The following is a 23,999-nucleotide window of genomic DNA, read 5'->3' as shown; positions in this document are numbered from 1 at the left end:
CAATTTGATCATTTTAGGCATATGTATATACCCATAAAACCAACACTGTAATGAAAATAATGAACATTGCATGTCCCATGAGCGTTTCCTCGTGTGCCTTTATAATCCCTCCCTCCCTCCTACCCTGTGTCTGTCCCACTGCTAGGCAGCCACCAATCTGCTTTCTGTTGCTATAGGTTAGTTTGAATCTTCAAAAGTTTTAACTAATTATCCAGTATGTACTCCTTTTTGCCTGGCCTCTTCCACTCAACATCATTGTTTTGAGATCCACCCGTGTGGTTGTATGTATCAGGAATTCATTCTTTTTTATTGCTGAATAGTGATCCATTTAATGGATATAATACCATCTATTAATTTCTCATTTGGGTTCTTTCCAGTTTGCAGCCATTACATATAAAGCTGCTATGAACATTTGTGTATAAGACTTCGTATGTCATATATGTTCATTTCTCTTGGGTAAATACCTAGAATTAGCTAGATCATTTGGTGGGTGTGTGTTTAACTTTTTAAACCTTTCAAACTGTTTCCCAAAAGGATTATGCCATTTTGTATTCCCACCAGAAGTGTGTGGTACTTCCAGTCCCTCCCCCACCTTGTCAACATTTGGTAGGTCAGTCTTTTTAATTTTAGCCTTTCTGATAGATAGATATGTGTAGTGGTATTTCATGGTGGTTTTAATTTGTATTTCTAATGATTAATGTTGTTGAGCATCTTTTTTTTAAGTTTATTTCTTTATTTTGACAGAGAGAGAGCACGAGCAGGGGAGGGACAAAAAAGGAGAGAGAGAAAGAGGGAGAGAGAAAGCCCGTGTGAGAGTGGGAGAAGGGCAGAAGGAGAGAGAGAGTCCCAAGCAGGCTCCACACTGTCAGCGTGGAGCCAGACATGGGGCTCAAACTTCCGAACTGTGAGATCATGACCTGAGCCAAAATCGAGAGTCAGATACTTAACCGACTGAGCCACCCAGGCACCCCGAGTATTTTTTTATGCACTTTTGCTATCCACATATTTTCTTTTCTTTTTTTGAGAGGTAGTGAGAGTGCATGAGTGGATGAGAGGGGCAGAGGCAGAGAGAGATAATCTTAAGCAGGCTGTACACTCAGCATGGAGCCAGACACGGGGCTCGATCCCATGACCCTGGGATCATGACCTGAACCGAAATCAAGAGTCAGATGCTGAATTGACTGATCCACTCAGGAGCCCCTATCCACGTATTTTCTTTGCTGAAATATCTGTTCGAATGTGGGGTTTTTGCCCTTTTTGTTCATTGGACTGTTTTTTGTCTTACCACTGAATTTTGAGAGTTACACTCTGAGTACAAGTCCTTTATCAGATTTGTGTTTTGTAAATGTTTTCTTCCAGTCTGTGCTTTATCCTTGTATTCTCTTAACTGGTTTTTGAAGAGAAGTTTTTCATTTTAATGAAGTTCAACTTACCAATTTTTGTCAATGATATATGAGATCTTTGCCTAACCCAGGGTCATAAAGATTTTCTCCTGTGTTTCTAGAAGTTGGTAGTTTAGATCTATGATCCATTTTGAGTTGATTTTTCTATATGGTGTGAGATATAAATTGAAATTCATTTTTTGCATATGATGTTTGGTTATTCTAACACCGTATGTTGAAATGAACACCCTTTCTCCACTTCATTGCCTTGACACCTTTGTTGAAAATCAGTTGTCCAGGGGCGCCTGGGTGGCGCAGTCGGTTAAGCGTCCGACTTCAGCCAGGTCACGATCTCGCGGTCCGTGAGTTCGAGCCCCGCGTCGGGCTCTGGGCTGATGGCTCAGAGCCTGGAGCCTGTTTCCGATTCTGTGTCTCCCTCTCTCTCTGCCCCTCGCCCGTTCATGCTCTGTCTCTCTCTGTCCCAAAAATAAATAAACGTTGGAAAATCAGTTGTCCAAATAACTGTGGGACTATTGTTATGCTCTCTATATTTTCCATTGATCTGTTTGTCTGTCTTTATACCAAACCACACTGTCCGGATTAACTGCAGCTTTATAAGTTTGAAATCAAATAGTGTTTTTCCTCCAACTTTGTTCTTTTCAAAATTGTTTTGCTGTTCTAGATTGCATTTTCATATAAACTGTAGAATCAGCTTGTCAATTTCTACAAAATATCTTGCTGGGATCATAATTTAGGATGATGCTGAATTCATAGATCAATTTGGGGAGAACTGACATCTTAACAATATTGAGTCTCCCAACTCATGAACATCGTGTATCTCTCCGTATAGTTAGGTGTGTTAAAATTTTTTTCAGCATGTTTTACAGTTTTACAGTTGTCATAGGACAATTATACACATGTTTTGTCATATTTATCTATGTTATGAAATGTTATTATAAGTAGTGTTTTTTATTTCAATTTTTGATTCTTCATTGTTAGTAAACAGAAATACTATTGATTTTTGTACATTGATTGTTTGTCCTTCAGCCTTAATAGACTCCCTTTTAGTAGCTTTTTGTTTGTTACTTTGGACTTTCTGCATAAACAGGAGTCATGTCACCTATCATCAAAGATAGTTTTTCTTCTTTGTTTCCAATCAGTGCCTTTTCTTATTCTTGCCTTATTGCACTGGCTAGAATATAGTACAGTGTTGAATAGAAATAGTGAAAACAGACATCCTAGCCAGTTCATGACCTTAGGAAGAAGGCATCCAAATATGGTGTTAGTTCTAGATTTTTTTGCTGATGATCATCCAATTGGGGAAATTTTCCTCTATTTCTAGTTGGCTGAGGGTTTTTCTTTTCAATTGAGTGTGGGTATTAGATTTTGTCAAGTCCTTTTTCTGTGTAAGATTATTGTATGGTTTTACCTGTTTTTAGCATGGTGAATTACATTGGCTGATTTTTTTTTTTTTTTAGTATTTATTTTTAATTTTATTTTTTAAAATTTACATCCAAATTAGTTAGCATATAGTAAAACAATGATTTCAGCAGTAGATTCCTTAATGCCCCTTACCCATTTAGCCCATCCGCCCTCCCACAACCCCTCCAGTAACCCTCTGTTTGTTCTCCATATTTATGTTTTGTCCCCCTCCCTGATTTTATGTTATTTTTGTTTCCCTTCCCTGATATTCATCTGTTTTGTCTCCTAAAGTTATGAGTGAAGTCATATGATTTTTGTCTTTCTCTAATTTCACTTAGCATAATACCCTCCAGTTCCATCCACGTAGTTGCAAATGGCAAGATTTCATTCTTTTTGGTTGCCGAGTAATACTTCATTGTGTGTGTGTGTGTGTGTGTGTGTGTGTGTGTGTGTGTGTGTGTGTATGTATATATATATATATATATATGTATACATATATACGTACACCACATTTTCTTCATCCATTCATCCGTTGATGGACATGTGGGCTCTCTCCATACTTTGGCTGTTGTTGATGGTGCTGCTATAAACATGGGTTGATCTTTTAATGTTAAACCAACCTTCCATCCCTTGGATAAACAACAATGCGAGTCATCATGTATTATATTATTTACATATTGGTGTATTCTATTTGCTAAAATTTTGTTAACTTTGTTTGCATCTGTGTTCACGAGGGATATGGTTCTTTGGTTTTCTTTTCTTGGGATATTTTTGTCTGATTTGGGTATCAAGTAATACTGGCCTCATAGAATGAATTGAGAAGTGTTCCCTCCTCTTCAGGATTCTGGAAGAATTTATGTAGAATTTTATTATTTTTTTCCTTAAATGTATGGTAGAATTCACCACTGAGGCCATCTGGGCTTGCATGTTTCTTTTTCAGGTTTTTAACTACAAATTCTATTTATTTAGTATATGTAGAACTCTCCATGTTTTCTATTCCTTCTTGAGCAACCTTTGGTATAATTTTTATCTTTCAAAGATTTTGTCTATTTCATCCAAGTTGTTAAATTTATGGTCATAAAGTTGTCTATAATACCGTCTTGTTATCATTTTATTTTTATTTTTTTAAGCAAACCCTACCCCTAACAGGGCTCAAACTCACAACACTGAGATCAAAAGTCACATGCTCTACTGATTGAGCCAGCCAGGCACCCCCACCTTCTGATTATCATTTTACTATTTGTAAAATCTGCAGTGATACCTCCTCTCTCTATTCCTGATGTTGGTTAATTTTTTTTTTTTTTTTTTTTTTTTACTATATGGAAGTAGTTGCGATATCGAATCAAAGGCACAGTGACCGTACATTGCCTATTTCAATTTACATATCCTTTGGCTTTTTTATTGACATTAATAGCATATTTTAAAGTGAAGATGTGTCGGTGTCTCTGATACATGTTTTCCCTTTTGTGTTTTTCCCCCCTGATCATTCTGGCTACAGGTTTATTAAGTTTAATGATATTCTCAAAAAACCACCTTTGGGTTTTTAAAATTTTTTTCATTGTTTTCCTTTTTGCTGCCTCATTGATATACATTCTGATCTTTTATTCTTTTCTTTTGTTTACGTTGGGTTCATGTGATCTTCTTTTTTCTGCTTTCGTAACATGAAAGCTTAAGTCACTGGCTTGAGACCTGTTTCCCTTTACTAGAATGGAAAGTTAGTGCTATAAATTTCTCCCAAAGTACTGATTTAATAGCACTTCACAAGTTTGAATTCTTTGTTTGCATTTTCATTCCATTAAAACTGTATTCTGTTTCTCTTTTGATTTCTCCTTTGATCATGGGTTACTGAGAAGTGTATTAATTAGTTTCTAAATATTTGGGCGTTTCCAGATTTTTATATTATTGATTACTAATTTAATTCAATTGTGATCTGTGAATATACTTTACAAGACTTGAATCCTTTTAATTTTATTAAAACTTGTTTTGTAGCCAAGAATATGGTCTGTCTTGGTAAATGTTCATATGAACTTGAACTGCTGTGGGGTGGAGTGTTCTATAAATATCAATTAGATCAAGTTGATTGAGAGTGATGGTCAAGTGTTTTATATCTTTACTGATTTGCTGACTTCTTATTTGATCGACAGTTACATTGAAATCTCTGCCTATAATTTTGTATTTGTTTCTCTTTGCAGTTCTGTCACTTTATTTCTTCATGTATTTTGAAGATCTGTTATTAGGTATATAAACATTTAGGGTGCTGTACCTTTATGATGGATTGACCATGTATCATTATCACATGGCCTTCTTTTATTTCTGGTAGTATTCTTTGCTGTGAGGGCTACGTCATCTGATATCATACAGACACTCCAGATTTCTTTGATTAGTGTTGGCATGGCATATGTTTTTCTGTTCTTTTACTTTTCACTGATTTGTATCTTTATGTTTAAAGTTAGTTTCTTGTAAGCTATGTATGGTTGGATGTTGCTTTTTTGATCCATTATTACAATCTCTGCTTTTTAGTTTGGGTATTTAGATTATTTAAACTTAAAGTGATAATTGATATGATATGGTTGGTTTTATATCTGCTCTCTTGCTATTTGTTTTCTATTTGTCCCATACACTTTTTTCTTTCCCTTTCATCTTTGTCTGCCTTTTTCTGGATTAAGAATTTGTTATGGTTCCATTTTTTATCCTTTTTTGGATTAGAGCTGTAATGTGTTATGTTGTAATTTGATTGTTGTTTTGGAGTTTATAATGTACATCTTGGACTTGTTATAATGTAGCCTCAAATTATATTACGTATCAATTCCAGTTTTCCTCACTCAGCCTTTATGCCATTATTGCTACACATTTTCAATCTACATGTAATATAAATTCCACACTAGGTTGTTAGTAGTTTTTAATATTAAGAGATTTAAATACATAAAAAATTGACTTCATATACCCAAGTAGTTACTGTTTCCAGTTCTTCATTCCTTTGTGCAGATACAAATTGTCATCTAGTGTCACTCTTTCTTCTACCTAAAGACTGTTCTTTAACATTTCTTGTACCGCAGATCTGATTAATTCTTTCAGCTCTTTTTTTTCCTTCTTCTTCTAGTTTTGAAAGAGAGAAAGAGCACGAGTTGACTAGGGGCAGAGAGAAAGGGAGACACAGAATCTGAAGCAGGCTCCACACTGTCAGCAAAGAGCCTGAAGCAGGGCTCGAACTCACAGACTTTGAGATCGTGACCTGAGCCTAAGTCAGAGGTTTAACTGACTGAGCCACCAGGTGCCCCTCTTTCAGCTCTTCTGTGTCTGAAAAAACTTATTTTTCCTTCACTTTTGAAAAATATTTTTGCTCAGCATAGAATTTTGTTGACAGTTTTTTTTTGTTTGTTTGTTTTCAGTATTTTAAAGATGCTGTTCCTCTGTTTTCTTGCTCTTTTGTTACCTGTGAGAAATCTTGTGTCACCCTTATTTTTCTTTCTCTGTACATAATGTGTCTTTTTCTCCGGTTGCTTTAAGATTACTCTGTCACTGCTTTTGACCAATTTGGTTATGATATGCCCTGATGTATTTTTCTTCGTATTTCTTGTACTTTGAATTCTTCGAGTTTCTTGGATCTGTAGGTTTATAGTTTTCATAAATTTTGGAAAAATTTTGGCCAATACTTCTTCAGATATCCACTACCCCCCCTCCCTAATCTCCTATTCCTTGGAGACTCCCAGTTACATGTATATTAGGTTGCTTGAAGCTGTCCCACAACTCATTCGTGTTCTGTTCTTTTTATTTTTTCTTGTTTTCTTTCATTGTTTCATTTTGGATAGTTTCTATTGCTATGTCTTCAAGATCACCAATATTTTCTTCCACAATGTCTCATCTGCTGTTAATCCCATCCAGGAAATTTTTTGTCTCAGCCATTGTCTGAAAGTTTAATTTGGGTCTTTAAAAATATCTCTGTTGTCTCTACATGGCATATTTAATAAACATAACTTGTTTAATCTTTAGGTAGCACCATAGAACTACATTCTACAGAACACAGTTGTAATAACTTTTAATGTCTTTGTCTGCTATCTCGAATATTTGTGTCAGTTCTGGGTCAGCTTTGATTGAAAATTTGTCCTCATTATGGTTGTGTTTTCCTTCTTCTTTGAATGCATGGCAACTTTTTGTTCAATGGCAGACATCGTGAGTTTTATTTTGGTAGCTGAATATTTTGTATTCCTATAACTGTTCTTGAGTTTTGTTCTGGACACAGTTGAGTTATTTGAACATAGTTCTCTTCAACCCCTTTTCTTTTTTAAATTTGTTAAGTTGGACTGAAGCAGTGTTTCGTCGAGGGCTAATTGTATACCTGAAGCAATGAGTTCTCAGTGCTCTACCCAGTGTCCCACAGATTAAGATGATTTGCATCGTTGGCTTGTGGGAATGGGCACTTTCCTGACTCCGGGTAGGCTCTGGCTGTTGTTCCCTTTAACGGTTTTTAAGGATTCTTTCTCTGGCTTTGGGTAGTTTCCACATACGCATGCTCTGATTAGTACTCTACTGAGTTCTTGAGGGGAACCCTCTAAAGTTCTCTCTGCTCTAATACTCTTCTCTGATCATTCTAATCACCTTGGTCAGACTTTGGGCTCCATATCTTCAACTTCGGCATTCCACCAGGCTCTAGCTCACTTCCATAGCACCCTACCAGGGCAGAAGGAGCAGATAAGAGTGACATGTGGTTTGAGGCCAGGTTTGGGAGACATTTGGCTACTGTATGCAAGAATCAGGACTCACCCCTAAAGACACATTGAAGCTGTATCTCAGGAAAATGCAGATGAGCGGAGCCAGTCCAAGCTGATATGTTAAAGAGTAAGTGGCGAGGAAGAGATACTTAATTTTCCACTTCTGGCCTTGCTACCAACCCACAAATTATTGATGAAGTTGCCTTTTGTGACTGAGTATTTGCACCAGTAGCTGGATGGTTCTTCATACTGATCAACCACTGACCCTATCAATGGCCAAAGATGGTTTCTCCAGGAAGGCTCTTAAACAACCAAATGACAGCATGGCACAATACAAGAAAGATTCAACCCCTTGCTTCGAACTGATTTTTCTATAAAGAGAAGTAACAAGGAGCCAGGCCTCCACCCTCAGATATCAACCCACCAAGGTGTGGGTTGAAGGAGAATTATGACCGATGCATAGTCCGTCTTGGCTTTGCTTCTCAACGTGTAGTTCCAGAGCAGCAGCACTGGCATCACTTGGGAATTTTGTAGAAATGCAGACAGGAAGGAAGGAAGGAAAAGGAAGAAAGAAGGGAAGGAAGGAAAAGAAGGAAGTGAAGGGAGGGAGGGAGGAAGGGAGGGAGGGAGGAAGGGAGGGAGGGAGAGAGAAAGAAAAGGAAGAAGGGAAAGAAGGAAAAGAAAGAAAAGAAAGGGAGGGAGATGGATGGAGGAAGGGAAGGAAAAGAAGAAAGGAAAGGAAGAGAAAGAAAAGGAAGGAAGGAAGGAAGACAAACACAGACCGTTAAGCAGTTTGCTTAGCAGTACCGTTAGAATCTGCACTGTGGGAAGAACCCCAGCTGTTTCATGTGCACATGAAAGTTTGCGGAGCACCAGTACCTAAAGTCAGCCATAATATATTGTACTCTTAAAATTTGTGGAGAGTCAGTCTCATGTTAAATGCTCTTTGCACAATAAAACAAAATTTTTAGCTTGAGGAGCACTGTTCTAAATGTGAATGGTGACCCGCGCCCTCTAGTGGCTGTCCAGGGAGTTTTTAAATGTTTTCTCTTTTTAGGACCTTTGCACAGAACTGCCGCAACATTGAACATTTAAACCTCAATGGTTGCACCAAAATCACTGACAGGTAAGTAACGAGAGTTAGTTCGGTGGCTAATTGACCATGCGGAGAGTGAGGGGAGAGAAACATGGTTGAAAATATCTTTAGTGTGTCTGCTCTTTTCCAGCACGTGTTATAGCCTTAGCAGATTCTGTTCCAAGCTGAAACATCTGGATCTGACTTCCTGTGTGTCTATTACAAACAGCTCCTTGAAGGGGATCAGGTAAGAGTGCCCGCTGCCTGGAGAAACATCCCAACCTACGAGCATCCTGGTGTGTCTAAAACCTTTCCATCTATCTTTTTTTTAATTTTTAAAATGTTTATTTTTGAGAGAGAGAGAGAGACACAGTGCTAGTTGGGAGGGGCAGAGGGAGAGAGGGAGACACAGAATCCGAAGTGGGCTCCAGGCTCTGAGCCGTCAGCACAGAGCCCGACGCGGGGCTCGAACTCACCGACCACGAGATCGTGACCTGAGCGGAAGTCGGACGCTCAACCGACTGAGCCCCCGGGGCGCCCTGTCTGAAATGTAGCGGTCCCATTGGAACAAGAAATAGGAGACTCGGGTCACAGCGATTTTCTCTCCCCGAGTGGCTTGTGATTTACCGAGCTCACGCTCGGTAATAAGCTCTCCGTGGGACGGGTTGCCCACGCGTCGCGTCGCCTCTCGTTCCCCCAGTGAGGGCTGCCGAAACCTGGAGTACCTGAACCTGTCGTGGTGTGACCAGATCACGAAGGACGGCATCGAGGCGCTGGTGCGAGGTTGTCGCGGCCTGAAAGCCCTGCTCCTGAGGGGCTGCACGCAGGTACCGAGGGGCCGGCGACACCCGGCGCGGGCCCCTCCCCGGAGAGCTGCTGCTGGTCCCTCCTGGTTCTCCGCCGCGCCCGCAGCCGGTTCCCTCCTCTTCTGTTTTCTGTGTCCGCTCAGTTAGAAGACGAAGCCCTGAAGCACATTCAGAATTACTGCCACGAGCTCGTGAGCCTCAACCTACAGTCCTGCTCCGTAAGTGACGCGCTTCCCTGGGGGCGCCCCCCCCCCCCCGGGCTCCGCTGCGGGCCCCGCCTCTAGGCACCCAGGCAGGGGGGTGGGGGGTCAGCACACCCTCGTTTCCCAGTCTGTGTCCTCGCGCGATCCGTCGCTTTGCCACAAGATGAAAGAATGACAGTCGAAGCGAAAGGGCCCATCCAGAGCCGCTGACGTTTCCCCTACAACCGGGGTCTTGGTCTGTTGTAAGATAGCAGGAATTCCGTGAACCAGTCACGAACCTGAAGGGATCCCTGGTAAGGTCTCAGTGTTTTGTTTTGTTCTCTTAACTTCCAAAATGGGGAGGATGACGGTCGTCCCATCTCAGTGGATGAAATGAAATGACCGGTGTGACGGTGCGTTGAAAGATAAAGGATGAATGCGAGATCAAGGTGTCCCTTCCGTCATAGCGTTAGCGTGCGAAGCGCTCCTGTTGCTTCCTCACTGCCGTGGTCACTTTGACCCTTGAAGAGGCCGCGTGCTGCGTCCTGCGGGTGTCTCAAGGGGAGCATAAGTTTTGAGAAGAGTAAGAGAAATTGGTTGCGCGCGCTGCTTAGTGAACGAACCGTAGGCGTCTTTGGAATCCTTGACGGTGGCAGATACAAGAGAAACCGCCTTCCGGACAAATAACGACCTGACGGGCGCCGTTCAGTGTTCAGACCCGGAATTGTGTTAGGAGAGCACTGACAGCTGACTTCACGCGCAATGTCAGCGCGCGAGCAACTTGTCAATCTTTTAGTGACTTCCTCCGTTTACCATTTTCTAAAGCATTTGAGGGCATGTTATAAACATACACGCATATGATTTAGACGGTAGATATTTAAAGCATTAATCTGTAGAAATTCAACCAAAAATTGTTCTGTCACTTAACCGGGCCATTCCTACGAGCTCTTTGTCTAATGTGATTTTTAACACGAGTTTATGAACTTTTCCTGAAAAAAACAAAATCAAATCAATGCCGGGGAGGAAAACGGAATTTTAAAGTTTCAGTCCCTGTTAGTAGCACTCAGGTATGTTGAAGCTGTGCAGAGGTGACAAACACAGGTCCACCCTGTGCATCACCTTGTTTTACGTATGTATGTATTTATTATTTACTTTTTTAAAGCATGTTCTTCGTTTTTTTTAATGTGTATTTATTTTTGACAGAGAGAGACAGAGACAGAGCATGAGCGGGGGAGAGGCAGAGAGAGAGAGAGGGAGACACAGAACCTGAAACGGGCTCCGGGCTCCGGGCCGTCAGCACGGAGCCCGACGCGGGGCGCGAACCCACGGACCGCGAGGTCACGGCCCGAGCCGAAGTCGGCCGCCCAACCGACCGAGCCCCCCCGGGCGCCCCTCACCTTGTTCCATTTAAATCGTTAGGGTGGAATGCTAGTAACCGGCAGCCCAGACCCGCCGGCCGGCACGAGATCGCGTTTCTCTGCCCTCCTTCCGGCGTCGCCGGTGCCTTCTGACGCCCCTTCCTGTTCTGGTTTTCCGCAGCGCGTGACGGATGAAGGAGTCGTGCAGATTTGCCGCGGCTGCCATCGGCTGCAGGCCCTGTGCCTCTCCGGCTGCAGCCACCTCACGGACGCCTCCCTCACAGCCCTGGCTCTCAACTGCCCGCGACTCCAGTGAGTGCGCCGCGCTTTGGCTTCGCAGCTCGGAGCCCGCGGCCGGAAGCCCCCCCCCCCCCCCCCCCAGGCAGGAAGGGAGAGGCTCGCGAGCGGGTGGCGTGGGTGGGGACGGAGGAGGTGGTGGCCGCGTTGGCGGCGGCGGCTTTCGTCACTCGGGTTGGGGCGGGACGGAGCGTAACCCAGTTCGCCGCCCCGAGTCTGAACTGCAGCTTCTTGACGGACTTCACCCGCGTGCCCGCCTGATTTGCCCCATCCTGTCCCGGCCGCTGACGTCAGAGTGCCCTGACGGTGTCCCCACGATAGCCTCCCATCCAGACGTTACCAGATTCTCCTCCAAACCGGTCACTAAATGGACCGAAGTGGGGGGAGATCACAGTCGCTTTATCTGTCATCTTCCCTAGCAGAAGGAGGTCTCGTTTTAACAAAAACGATTGGTTTTCTGATCCTCTAGAAGTACTGTGAATCTTAAAACTTTCTTTTTAATTTTTTTTTTAACGTTTATTTATTTTTGAGACAGAGACAGAGTGTGAGTGGGGGAGGGTCAGAGAGAGAGGGAGACCCAGAATCCAAAGCAGGCTCCAGGCTCTGACCGGTCAGCACAGAGCTCGACGCGGGGCCCGAACTCACGCGAGATCACGCGAGATCATGCGAGATCATGACCTGAGCCGAAGTCGGCCGCCTAACCCACTGAGCCCCCCAGGCGCCGCGAATCTTAAAACTTTAATAATGGCAGCAAAATGCTAACGCTAACGTCAGTTGAACTCACGTATCGTTATCGCATTCGATCCTCCCCACATCTCTAGGAGACATGCACTGCTATTCCCACTTGTTTGGCGGAGGAGAAACCAGGGCTCCAGGAAAATCAAATATACTGAGTCACGTGATGAGCAGGGTTAGGGTTTCAAGTTCAACCCTACTCATCAAGTTCAACTTGAACTTTCAAGTTCAAAGTAGAGTTTGAACTTGAAACTTTGACCTCAGAACCGGCCATCTTAACCCCTGTGCAAGAGGCGGAAAAAAGATACTTCTTTCCTTGTTTACTTGTCGGTGAAACTGATCCATTTCCCCTGTTTCGGCCAGTTTCCCATCTTCTAAGGACTGTCTGTTGTCTTTTCATTAGGGATGATTCTGGGGAATTTTGATATTTTTGAATAGGGGAAGGAATGTGGATGATCAAAACTTGTCAGAAGGTGGTCAAAATTACTGCTATAAGGGAGTATTTAACTTCGGAGTGTTATTTATCCCCCTGTCCCTGTTAAGCATGGGCATTGAGAATTAACTCATGTTTTTTCACTGGCTGCAGATTTTTAAAATTGCCTTTACGGTAACTGGGAATTTCATTAAATTCAGACTATATCAAGATGATTTTGTTCAGTAAAAGTTTATTTTAACTGTGTTTAAAAGTCAACAAATATTAGATGGGGGCGCCTGGGGGGCTTAGTTGGTTAGGTGTCTGACTCTTTTTCTTTTTTTTTTTTTAACGTTTATTTATTTTTGAGACAGAGAGAGACAGAGCATGAACGGGGGAGGGGCAGAGAGAGGGAGACACGGAATCTGAAACAGGCTCCAGGCCCCGAGCTGTCAGCACAGAGCCTGATGCGGGGCTCAAACCCACGGACCGCGAGATCATGACCTGAGCCGAAGTCGGCCGCCTAACCAACTGAGCCACCCAGGTGCCCCAGGTGTCTGACTCTTAATCTTGGCTTAGGTCTTGATCTCAGGGTTGTGAGTTTGAGTCCTGCGTTGGGCTCGAGCCTACTTACAAAACATTCAACAAATATTGGAATAATGCTTAAAAACAACAGCAGCAACAATGTCCTGGTTTTGTGGAAGGATTGTTGGGTTCACTCCCAAGTTTGGGCTGAAACTTTGGGCCGTAGAGCAGGCCACGTGTCTCCTTAAGCCTCCTTCCCCTCATCTGGGCAGGGGACAGCAGTCCTCAGGACTGTTCCAGAAGCGGAGGTGTGTCAGCAGAAGAAAGTCAAGAGTGTGCATCATAAAGTTTGTTTTCTCTTGTTAACCAGTCACTACCTTTTCCTCCCGTGCGCTTCGCATCCCAGGATTTTGGAGGCTGCTCGGTGTTCCCATTTGACTGATGCAGGCTTTACACTTCTAGCTCGGGTAAGGCAGAGCTTTCAAAAAACAAAACCCAACTGTAATTCACCGCCCTCACTTCCAAAGGACTCGCAGTGGTTTTGGAGTGTGCAAAGTGCGTGTCCCGTCACAGAGTTGACCAAGTGGTGTTCTTGGTATTCTACCAAGTAGAATGACGGGCACAGGGTGCATTTCCCCATTGTCCCAGAAAGCTCAGGTGGCCCCGCAGGAGGTCCTGGAGCAGTCTAGACCTCACTGTCACCTGGTCAGGTGGGACCACAACGAGAACATCCTCCCTGCGGTACGTGCCCTTCCCCCCGCGCCCCCTGACCCAGCCTCTTGGTGCCTCCTCCAGGTGGGCTGTGCCCCGCCTCCGTTCCCTTTTCCGCCTCACCTGGCAGACGTGACCATCATGGAGGTCCCCTCTGGCCTGCTGCCGGGAACCCGTGACCTTGTGGGGTTGGTGATACGCTCCCTTCCTCCTCCCCTAACCTTCACCTGTCCACACTGTGCCCAAGCACCACGCCCCATACCTTCCCAGAGCCTCTTCTGTGGCTAAAATGTACAGGATGATATCCATGAGCCGCTAGGAAGGTGGAGGCCACTACCTTTCGGGGTGAGAGAAGGAGGCGCAGCCCAGGGCAGCCGCATTCCCGTTTAAGTGAGTGTGATTCAGAAGGCACTGCTCACAAGTGCTGGCTCGCTGGGTCAGCTTAGGGATAGGGCACCCCCTTCCTGGAGGAGAGTAAGGGAGGCGGGGCCGGTTCCCACAGGGGCAGGGCACCCCCTTCCTGGAGGAGAGTAAGGGAGGCGGGGCTGGTTCCCACAGGGGCAGGGCACGCCCCTTCCTGGAGGAGAGTAAGGGAGGCGGGGCCAGTACACACATACACACACAGACACACACACACACACACACACGCACACGTGCGCGCGCGCGCGCCACCAGTGCTGCCCTGACCACTGACCGCATGGTGGGGGTGGTTTTATTGGCTTTTTCAGAATTGCCACGATCTGGAGAAGATGGATCTTGAGGAATGCGTTCTGGTGAGTAGACTCGACAAGCCCTGCTAGCGCCGGGCCCTCCGTCCCGACGGCGGGCCTCAGCCGCTCACCCACACCCCACCTGGCTGCCGTGTGCACCCCGCCTGCCGCCGTGTGCGCCTCGGGGCCGGGAGCCCACGAGGGCCTGACAGCGGGCTGCACGGACTTTGGGCTCCTCCCACCGTCCCGGCTACAGCTGAGACGTTCAGCTCCATCGTTTGCAGACCTCGAAATATACGCGTCTTTCCCAGAGCCGAAGGGAGACTTGAGCTTGCGTGTCCAGTGACGGGGTGACTCTACAGAGGAGAATCCTGGGGGACCGTCCTTACCTACTTCCTGTGTGTCCCCTGTCCCTGGGCCCTCGTGGGGCCCAAGGGGAGAGCCCAGAGAGCAGCTTAGTGACCATACGAGTGGGCAGGTCTGAGGTTGCCTGCAGTGAGAGGAGCCCCCAGCCCGGGTGTGCTGGCGATGAGCTTTCAGTTCCATTTTGCACCTTCGATCCTCGTGTTCAGGAGAAGCCCAAATCAGGCGCTAGGTTCTGGTGTAGAAGCCACACTGACACAGCGTGTTTGTCTGCAGATAACCGACAGCACTCTCATCCAGCTCTCCGTCCACTGTCCCAAGCTGCAAGCCCTGGTGAGTTGGGGATTTTCGTGACATTATGCGCCGCTTAGGGACGAAAGAGCTCTCCCCTGGCACCGAGAGTCTCCCTGGTTTTCCTTTCTGTAAAGGCGCCATCATTCTTGGTTTCAAAGATCTGTTAGTTGGGCTGACTCGGGAGGCAGGGTATCTAGATGTTCCTGCTTTCATTTTATGATGCAAACCTAGTCTAGGGACCCGCGTCCTTACCAGTCCGTTCACGGTCATCGTCTCAGGGACGGCGAACTCAGCATGTTTCGATGATAGATCTAGACAAGAGATTGAGGCCATCCTTGTGTCATACGTGCATTCCATACCTGCTCGCATGTATCTACAGGGGGACGGGCATGAGAATACCTCGCAGGATCCTAAATGAGCCGTGAAAAGTGTCACCGAGACTCTTGGCCATGCGGACCTCTCGTGCACGTTTCATGAGCGGCCGTTAGACGGCGAGCGAGCCCGGACAAGGAAGGCATCCTTGCGCTCACTGGGCGAGCCCGTGTAAGCTGTGCTGTGCCCCTGGACACACTGCCTCGTTTTAATCCCCCCGCAGCCCTGGGTGGAGGCACTCCGGACGTCCCCTCTTTAGCGGTGAGGACCCTGCGGCTCAGAGCAGCTAAGAAACTTGCCCGAAGTCGCACGACTGCTCAGAGGCCCCAGATCTCTTGGCCTCCACGGAGTCTGGTCTTTCTCCTCCCCCTGAGGCACACCACAGGTTTTTCTTAAGCTACAGAAACCGTGGTCTTTGAAACTTGCTCTCTCCTCAGGGGCTAGAACTTTTTATAACGTCATTCAAACTCCTTTGGCCTTGAGTTATCGTCCCCACCAGTTTTCCTTATGGTCACATTTCCTCTGGATACTTTTCCCTCCAGGTACAAAGTCCAGCTGGACGTGGACAGCTCTGGTACTTTCTTTTTTGTGAAGGCTCTGGAGTCAGATTGTATCCAAACCCTCTAAATTGTCTCCCTCCCTACATGTCTGCATATGGAATGCAGATAATTTTGTAGTGCTGCCTTTACTCCCAAATTAGTTCAGATCCAGTTTTATAATTGACTTGATCCTCTCTACTCCTATCCCCCTTGACCCCCAGGCTCTCAGAGATGGGAAATTCAGGAGCCCTGTGCTTTATTTCCCACTTCAACCCCTCCTCTTGGCTGCTCAGCGTTCTTGCTGCCCTGCCCTGAGGTACCCTGCACTCAGACTCCCAGGCCTTCATCAGCGTCCACCAGAAATCTCAGATCAGGGTGGAGGGACCCAAGTGGAGGCCCACCCGGCACAGCAAACCTCCTACTAGCTCTGTGGGGCCCGAGGAGTGTGGGGCCCGCTGGCGACAGAGTGGGTCCGTCTGACAGATGTCAGGTGTTCTCCCAGCAGGGACACTGGCGACTGAAAGTCTTCTCCGTCTTGTCCCTATACTTCTACAAGCTCCTTATAGAAATGGGACTTAGAATGAAAGATGAGCTATAATAAAGCCAAAAGTCCAAGAGCCCCAAATAAAAACTAAGAAGGATTATTAGCAGAAAAGCAGGGAAACAGTGGCAGTTGCAGTCCAAGCTTAGCGTTGATAATGCGTAATCGCCAGGACAGAACGAGGGACGATCTGGATTACGTCTGTTGCACGTTCACCCCATTCAGCCTACGAACCCCTGTTGGCCACCACGTGCCAGGCTCTATTCTAGGCCCCGGAGGATAAAAGATGGGTCATCAGGGGGCACCTGGTGGCTCAGTCGGTTGAGCGTCTGACTCGACTTCAGCTCAGGTTGTGATCTCGTGGTTTGTGAGTTTCTGCTTGGCATTCTCTCTCTCCCTCGCTCTGCCCCTCCTCCACTCGCACGCTCTCAAAATGAATAAAGTTAAATCATGAAACTTTTTCAAAGATGAAAAAAAAATTCACCAGGAGAGGCCAACTTGATGCTCACTCTGGAACTCTGGAGAGGTGGCCTGGATCCTCATTTTGGGGATACCGTGCTCTGGGAGCACTAGGCACTGTGACGGGGGCAGCCCTCAGGTGAGAGCGCGGACCTGGGGAGAAGTGCGCGCCTCCCGTGCGGACTGCGCCCGTGTGCAGCGCCCGTGCCCGCAGTGCACCCGGAGGTTAGAGGCCGGCAGGCCGTGAGTGTGCCCAGTGGCTCCTGCCCACCCCTTCCCTGCAGGCCTCATGCTGAGCCAGGTGGCCACCGAGAGCAGCCCCGTGCCGGCCAGCAGGCGGCCTGCCTTATTGAGGGAGCTTCAGACGGTGCTGTCTCTCGACAGAGCTGGGGACGGGCCTCTCTGGGGTCCACCTCGGGGACCGCGACCCCAGCCTGCAGAGATCAGAAGAGGCAGTTACTACTGGGGGGAAGGCTCCACAGACTCAGAATTTTGAAAAACGGCTTTTGTGTCTTACTGTAAAGATCTGCGAGCAGGAGGAGGGAAGTGACCACTGGTCCAAAGCCAGGTGACCATCACGTCTCAGCTCCCAACATTTCAGTTTCTGAGGCCGTCCTTAGACGCGCCCTAGTTTTAACTTGTAGGCTTAGGCCGTGTCACCGGTAGGTTCTGTTGATTTTCAAACTTGCTTTGTTTCCTGCTTTCGTTTTCAATGCCAGAGCCAGTTTGGAGGGACTTTTGAAAATCTTATTATGCAACTCATTTGTCCCAGAGACTATCCAAGAAGAATTTTAGCAGTTTATTATATACACATTAAAAAAAATTTTTTTTAACATTTATCTGTTATTGAGAGACAGAGTATGAGCAGGGGAGGGGCAGAGAGAGGAGGAGACACAGAATCGGAGGCAGCCTCCAGGCTCCGAGCCATCAGCACAGAGCCCGACGCGGGGCTTGAACCCACAAGCCACGAGATCGTGACCTCAGCTAAAGTCGGACGCTTAACCGACTGAGCCCCCCCAGGCGCCCCAGGCAGTTTATTATATTAAAGAGTAAGGAATATACCCTAAAAGCAAAAGCCCCATTCCTGTCTTCATTGCTGTAGAGCTTTATCTTTCATCCAGATTGGTCAGAGCTCAGGGATGTTGTGTAGGAAGCCCAGGCTGTCAGGGGCCTGGTCAGTCACTGCCCTTTCAGAATGACAAGCACTTAAGTCACCCAACTGCTAGAAGGCCGCTCCTGGGGATACGAGACAATCTCGTTATCCAAACGCTACTCAACTGCTCTAGAGGAAAAATAGGGACTTGGTACCATTTAGGTGAATACGTTGTCCATTTTAAAGTGAAACATTTAACGCCTTGGAAGATAACAGCGTGAAGCAGACTGTGTGCTGTCGATGTCTCAGTCTCACAGCTCACAATCTGACCGGCATCTCCTGTCTTTCCCAGTCACTCCTGTCACCCACCTGCAACCCGAATCGAACCTAAATGGGTACTTTGAACCCACCATCTTGGGATTGCCAGTCCCCACTCGATGTCCCCTCCCTCTCCCTTAAATCGTCTGGTCACTTATTAACTCACTCCCTTGATCCTCAAGATTCACCTTCACTTAGCACAGCTGTCGTTCTGTTTATCTCTCAGTTGCTGAGCCCAGGTGTTCTTTTTAATTTTTTTTAAGTTTACTTATTTGTTTTGAGAGATAGAGACCGCGTGAGTGGGGGAGGGGCAGAGAGAGAAGGAGAAAGAATCCCGAGAAGACCCCACGCTGTCAGCGCAGCGCCCCATGCGGGACTCGAACCCGTGGAACCGTGAGACGGACGCTTGACTGACTGAGACACCCAGCTGCCCCTGCTGAGCCAGCCTCGAAGCAGGAGCAGGCATAAAGGTCGAGAAGGGCTTACCAGCCGTTTGTGTGCTAGAAACAGTACATACTCTTAGCCTGACGGAAGCCATGGCTGGGTTTCAGAGTGAGGGAGGAGAGGACATGAGGCTCAGTGGCAGGCAGGACCAGGGCCTCACGGCTCCTGCTAAGTGGGCAGACCTGTCCCTCTCCAGGGTGTCTGTGAGACCTCCCAGGCTGACGGTGAGAAGCGGAGGTGAGGGCTGGCAGTCTGAAGGCCTGGTGTTCCGTGGCATGCCCGAGAGCCAGCTGGCCCATATTTTGCTTCCAAATTAGGGACCCTGGTTTATTCATGCCTTCTGGTCATCTCAGCTAGACTTGGGTCACTCCTGAAACTATGAGCAGAGCAACTCCAAGCCCACAGGGGACCCACAAATCCTGTACCAGCTGCTGGGGCTAAACCCCACTCCCAGTACACAGTATCCCATGGCTGAGACTTTAAGTTTATCCTCACTGAGGTCTTATCCTCTGATGTGGGTGCATACAAATTTATGATGGCTAGCTATATCTTCCTGATGAATTGACATTTTTATCACTATTAAATGTCCTTTATCACTGAAAAAACTCATTGTCTGGAAGTCTACCAATATTAATATGTCTTTTTATGCTTACTTTTTGCCTGGCATCTCATTTTCTTCCAGCTTGTCTATGTTTTCATATATAAAGACTGGCTTGATTTTATCCAGTTTGAGAAACTCTCTTTCAATCGAAATGTTTAGTCCTTTATATTTAATGTAATATTGATACGGTTGGGTGTTTTTCCCCTTTTGTTTTCTATTCTTTGCCCCTCTTTTCCCACCTTCTTTTTGGGTTAACTAAATATTTAATTGTATTTTGACTTATCTGTTGGCTTTTTAGCCATATCTCTATGCCTTGATTTTTATTTATTTATTTATTTATTTATTTTTTAGTGGTTACACTGTTAGCAATGGGAATTTAGGAGTAGTCTAGGCTTGTGATTTGGACATCAATTCCCAGAAGACAGAGACAGGATCTTCCCTCTCTCCTCTACCAATAGCGCCTGGCACAAGGCTTAGCCAGGGGAAGCCACTTTCAATCCTCTTTTGGAACAAAGTGAGATATAAACAAGCCAGCCCAAATCTGAGAAACTTTTGTGTCAGTGATAAAGGTGGTCCCTACAACTATGGGGCTCAGGTCCCAAGGATTGCAGCCCTTTTCTGGAGACTGCCAGCAGCTCCCTGGCCATGCTAGAAACCTTCTATGAGAAGCTGATTTTTTGGAGGAAGGAGCAGTCGAGGAGCTCCTGCAATCAGAAATCCTAAACCCCCTACGTTCCCCTGACTCACAGTATCAAGCAACCTTGTCAAGGCAGCCTGGCCAGCGCCTTCAGTTTCACACCACCAAACTCAGAGAGGTGAGGGGGAGGAAAAGCCATTTCTTGTTTCAGTGTTCTTGTTGGAACAGATTTCAGGGCAAGATTCTGGGCCCTGGTGAAGGGGAAAGTGTCTGGATTCCTTAGGTCATGGCCTATCCTACCTTTAACAGACAAGTGGCTTGGATTTTTAATTTTTTTTGATGTTTCCATAAATTTCCATTAAGTCCCTGGCTCTTGGTGGGGAGCACTGCCCAGGATGTGGGACATACACACACACATACATGCACACATGCACATACACACACTTCTGAGTCCTAGGAGACCCCTGGCAGCCTAGTAGAAGTGGAAGAAAGGGGATGAGAAAAAACAAGTGTGAGTACTATCATATCAGCCTCCTATCTCTGCTGTAAATGAACTTCCTTAGCTTTAAAAATAGCAAGTCCTTCCTTATCAATAATCATTCCAAATGTTTAAAATTTTTTTTTAATGTTTATTTTTGAGAGACAGAGAGAGACAGAGCACGAGGTGGGGAGGGGCAGAGAGAGAGGGAGACAGAATCCGAAGCAGGCTCCAGGCTCCGAGCTGCCAGCACAGAGCCTGATGCGGGGCTCGAACTCACGAGCCATGACATCATGACCTGAGCCAAAGTGAGACGCTTAACTGACTGAGCCACCCAGGTAACCCAATAATCACTCTAAATGTAAGCGGATTAAATTCCTCTATCAGAAGACATAGAGTGGCTAAATGAATAAAAAACCATGACCTAGATACACGACTAGACCTAAAGCAATCTAACTTTACACTTAGAGCTAGAAAGAAGCTGGAAAGGAAGAAGCAAACCAAGCCCAAGGTTAGCCAAAAGAAGAAAATAACAAAGATTAAAGAGGATATAAATTTAAAAGGAGAAAATAGAAAAAAATAAATGAAACAGAGTTTCTTGAAAAAATAAAATTGGCAAACTCTCAGCTAGACTATGGAAAAAAAGAGAAAGGCAAGTAAAGTCAGAAACAAGAGAAGAGACATTACAACTTAAGATGTGAATACAAAGAATCATGGAGATAACTGTGAACAGTTATTTGCCAACAAACTGGATAACCTAGAACAAATGAATGAATTCCTAGAAACATATAACCTACTAAAACTAAGTCATGGAGAAATAGAAATCTTTAATCAGAATCATAACCAGTATAGAGATTGAATCAGTCATCAGAAACCACCTAATGAAAAGCCTGGGACCAAGTAACTTCACTGGTGAATTTTACCGAACACTTAAAGAGGAATTAATGCCAGTTCTTCTCAAAAGTTTTCAAAAACTTAAAGAGATAAAAACACCTCTGAACTCATTTTATAGGCAAACATTATTCTTGTACCAAAGCTAAACACACCACGAGAAACGAAAATTACAGGCCAATATCCCTACTGAATATAGATGGGTACATCCTCAATAAAATACTAGCAAACTGAATCCAACAGGACATCAGTAGAATAAAGGATAAAATCACAAGATCACTTCAGTAGATGCAGAAAAAGCATTTGTTGAAATTCTATACCTTTTCATTAAGGCTAAAAAGTCTTAGCCAGAGAGGTTAGATTTAAAAAAAAAACAAAAAAAGATAAAAGACATCAACATTGGCAGGGAAGAAGTAAACATATCCCTGTTTGCAGACAACTTAGTATTATATAGAGAAAACCCCCAAAGACTTCATTTTAAAAACTTAACTAGTAAATAAATTCAGTAAACTTACAGGATACAAAATCAACATACAAAATTTGGTTGTATTTTGTATACATTAACAAAGAGCTATTTGAAAAGGGGATTAGGAAAAATAATTCAATTTCCAATAGCGCCAAAAAGAATAAAATACTTAAGAGTAAACTAAGGAAGTGCAACACTTACATACTGAAAACTATAAAACATTGATGAAAGAAATGAAACAAATGGAAAGACATCCCATGTTCCCGGGTTGGAGGAATTAATATTATTAAAATGTCCCATACTACCCAAAGCAATCTACAGATTCAATGCAGTGCCTATCAAAATTTCAAAAATATTTTTTACGGAAATAGAGTGATGCTGTAGTTCATATGGAGCCACCAAAGGTCCTGAATAGCCAAAGCAGTCCTGAGAAAGAGCAAAGCTGAAGGCATCACACTTCTGATTTCAAGTTATATATTGAAACTACAGTAACCAAAACAGTATGGTACTGGTATAAATACCAACATGTAGATCAGTGGAACGCAATAGCCCAGAAATGAATCCATGTGCATATAGTCAACTGATGTTCAACAAGGATGTCAAGAACACACAATGAGAAAAGGATAATCTCTTCAACAAACAGTGTTGGGAAAACTGGATATCCACATGTAACAGAATGAAATTGGACCTGAACTTTATTCATACCTAAAAAAACAACTCAAAAATGAATCAAAGACTTAAATATGAGATCTGAACTGTAAGAATGCTAGAGGAGGGGTGCCCGGCTGGCTCAATCTGTAGAGCATGCAGCTCTTGATCTCCGAGTCACGAGTTTGAGCCCCACTTTGGACATAGAGATTACACACATACATACACAGACCCCTAGAGGAAAAGAGGGGAAAAGTTTTATGACATTGGTCTTGGCAGTGATTTCACAGATATGACACCAAAAGTTCAGGCTGCAAAAACAAAATTACACAAACAGGATTACATCCAGCTAAAAAGCTTCTGCAAAAGAAAACAATCAGTAGCGTGAAATGGCAACCTGTAGAACAGGAGAAAATATTGCAAGCCATTTCTCTGCTAAGGGATTCATCTCCAAGTTATATATAACTCAGTAACAAAAAAACTAATAACCTGATTAAAATAGGCTGAGGACTTGGATAGATATTTCTCAAAAAAAGATACACAAATGGCAAGCAGATACATGAATAAATGCTCTTCGCTAATCATCAAGAGAATGCAAATAAATATCATACTTGCCAGGATGGCTATTAAAAAATTTTTTTTAAGTGTTGGCAAGGATGTGGAAGAACCAGAAGCCTTGTGCACTGTTGGTAGGGATACAATATGGTGCAGCCACGGTGGAAGACAAGATGGAGATTCCTCAAAATTTAAATCCAACTACAATACGATCCTGCAATTCCACTTCTAGGTATATATGCAAAAGAATTTAAATCAGCACCTTGAAGAGAGATTAGCACTCTCATTTTCATTGTAGCACTATTCACAATAGCTAAGATGGGGAAACAACCTAAAATGTCCATCAGCAGATGAATGGATATATAAAATGTGGTATATACATACAATATAATACCATTCACTCTCAAAAAAGAGGGAAATTCTGCACTATTTGACAACGTGGATGGACCTTTAGGACATTATGCTAGGTGAAATACACCAGACGCAGAAAGACAAGTACCACACAATTCCATTTATATGCACTGTCTAAAATAGTCTAATTTATAAGATTAAAGACTGGAATGGTGGTTACCAGGGTGTGTGGGGGTTGGGAAATGGGGAGTTATTTATCAACATGCATAAAGTTTTAGTTGAGTAAGATAAATAAGGTCTAGAGATCTGCTGTACAACATTGTACCTAAGTCAACGATACACTTAAAATGTGTTAGGATAGAGTTTATGTGTTTTTAGCACAGTAAAATCTAAAAAGAAAAAAAGACATACTGTGTGATTACACTTACATGAGGGTATCTACAGTAGTCAAATTCATAGAAACAAAGTAGAATGGTGATTGCCAGGGGCTGGAGGAGGGGAGATGAGGAGTGTTTAATGGGTAGAGTTTCAGTTTTGCAAAATGAAAAAGTTCTGAAGATCCATTGCACAATAATGTAGGCATATGAAACACTATTGAACCGTACGCTTTAAAATGTTAAAGATG

At 44.6% G+C, this 23,999-nt stretch overlaps 1 protein-coding gene across 4 annotated transcripts in view; it reads left to right on the top strand.

The window, feature by feature from the left end:
* The window catches only part of FBXL2 (F-box and leucine rich repeat protein 2), a 112,810-nt gene that overhangs the window by 50,190 nt on the left and 38,621 nt on the right, over positions 1-23,999 (top strand). For 2 of the 4 annotated variants that reach the window (XR_005791885.1, XM_040479650.1), the window contains exons 6-13: positions 8,571-8,639; positions 8,740-8,835; positions 9,289-9,415; positions 9,538-9,612; positions 11,116-11,246; positions 13,274-13,370; positions 14,343-14,387; positions 14,964-15,020. Coding sequence is in view for 3 of the 4 variants with exons in the window: in XM_040479650.1 (XP_040335584.1) it covers positions 8,571-8,639; positions 8,740-8,835; positions 9,289-9,415; positions 9,538-9,612; positions 11,116-11,246; positions 13,274-13,370; positions 14,343-14,387; positions 14,964-15,020 (697 nt within the window). In the remaining variant the exon portion in view is untranslated. Of the gene's footprint in view, positions 1-8,570; positions 8,640-8,720; positions 8,836-9,288; positions 9,416-9,537; positions 9,613-11,115; positions 11,247-13,273; positions 13,371-14,342; positions 14,388-14,963; positions 15,021-23,999 lie in introns of all 4 variants that reach the window. The other 2 variants (XM_040479651.1, XM_040479652.1) reach the window with 2 other exon arrangements.

The sequence above is a fragment of the Herpailurus yagouaroundi genome, unplaced genomic scaffold (genome assembly GCF_014898765.1).
Source record: "Herpailurus yagouaroundi ecotype Mexico unplaced genomic scaffold, PumYag 159, whole genome shotgun sequence".
In the NCBI taxonomy this organism is placed as follows: domain Eukaryota; kingdom Metazoa; phylum Chordata; class Mammalia; order Carnivora; family Felidae; genus Herpailurus; species Herpailurus yagouaroundi.
This window is presented reverse-complemented; position numbering and strand designations above follow the sequence as displayed.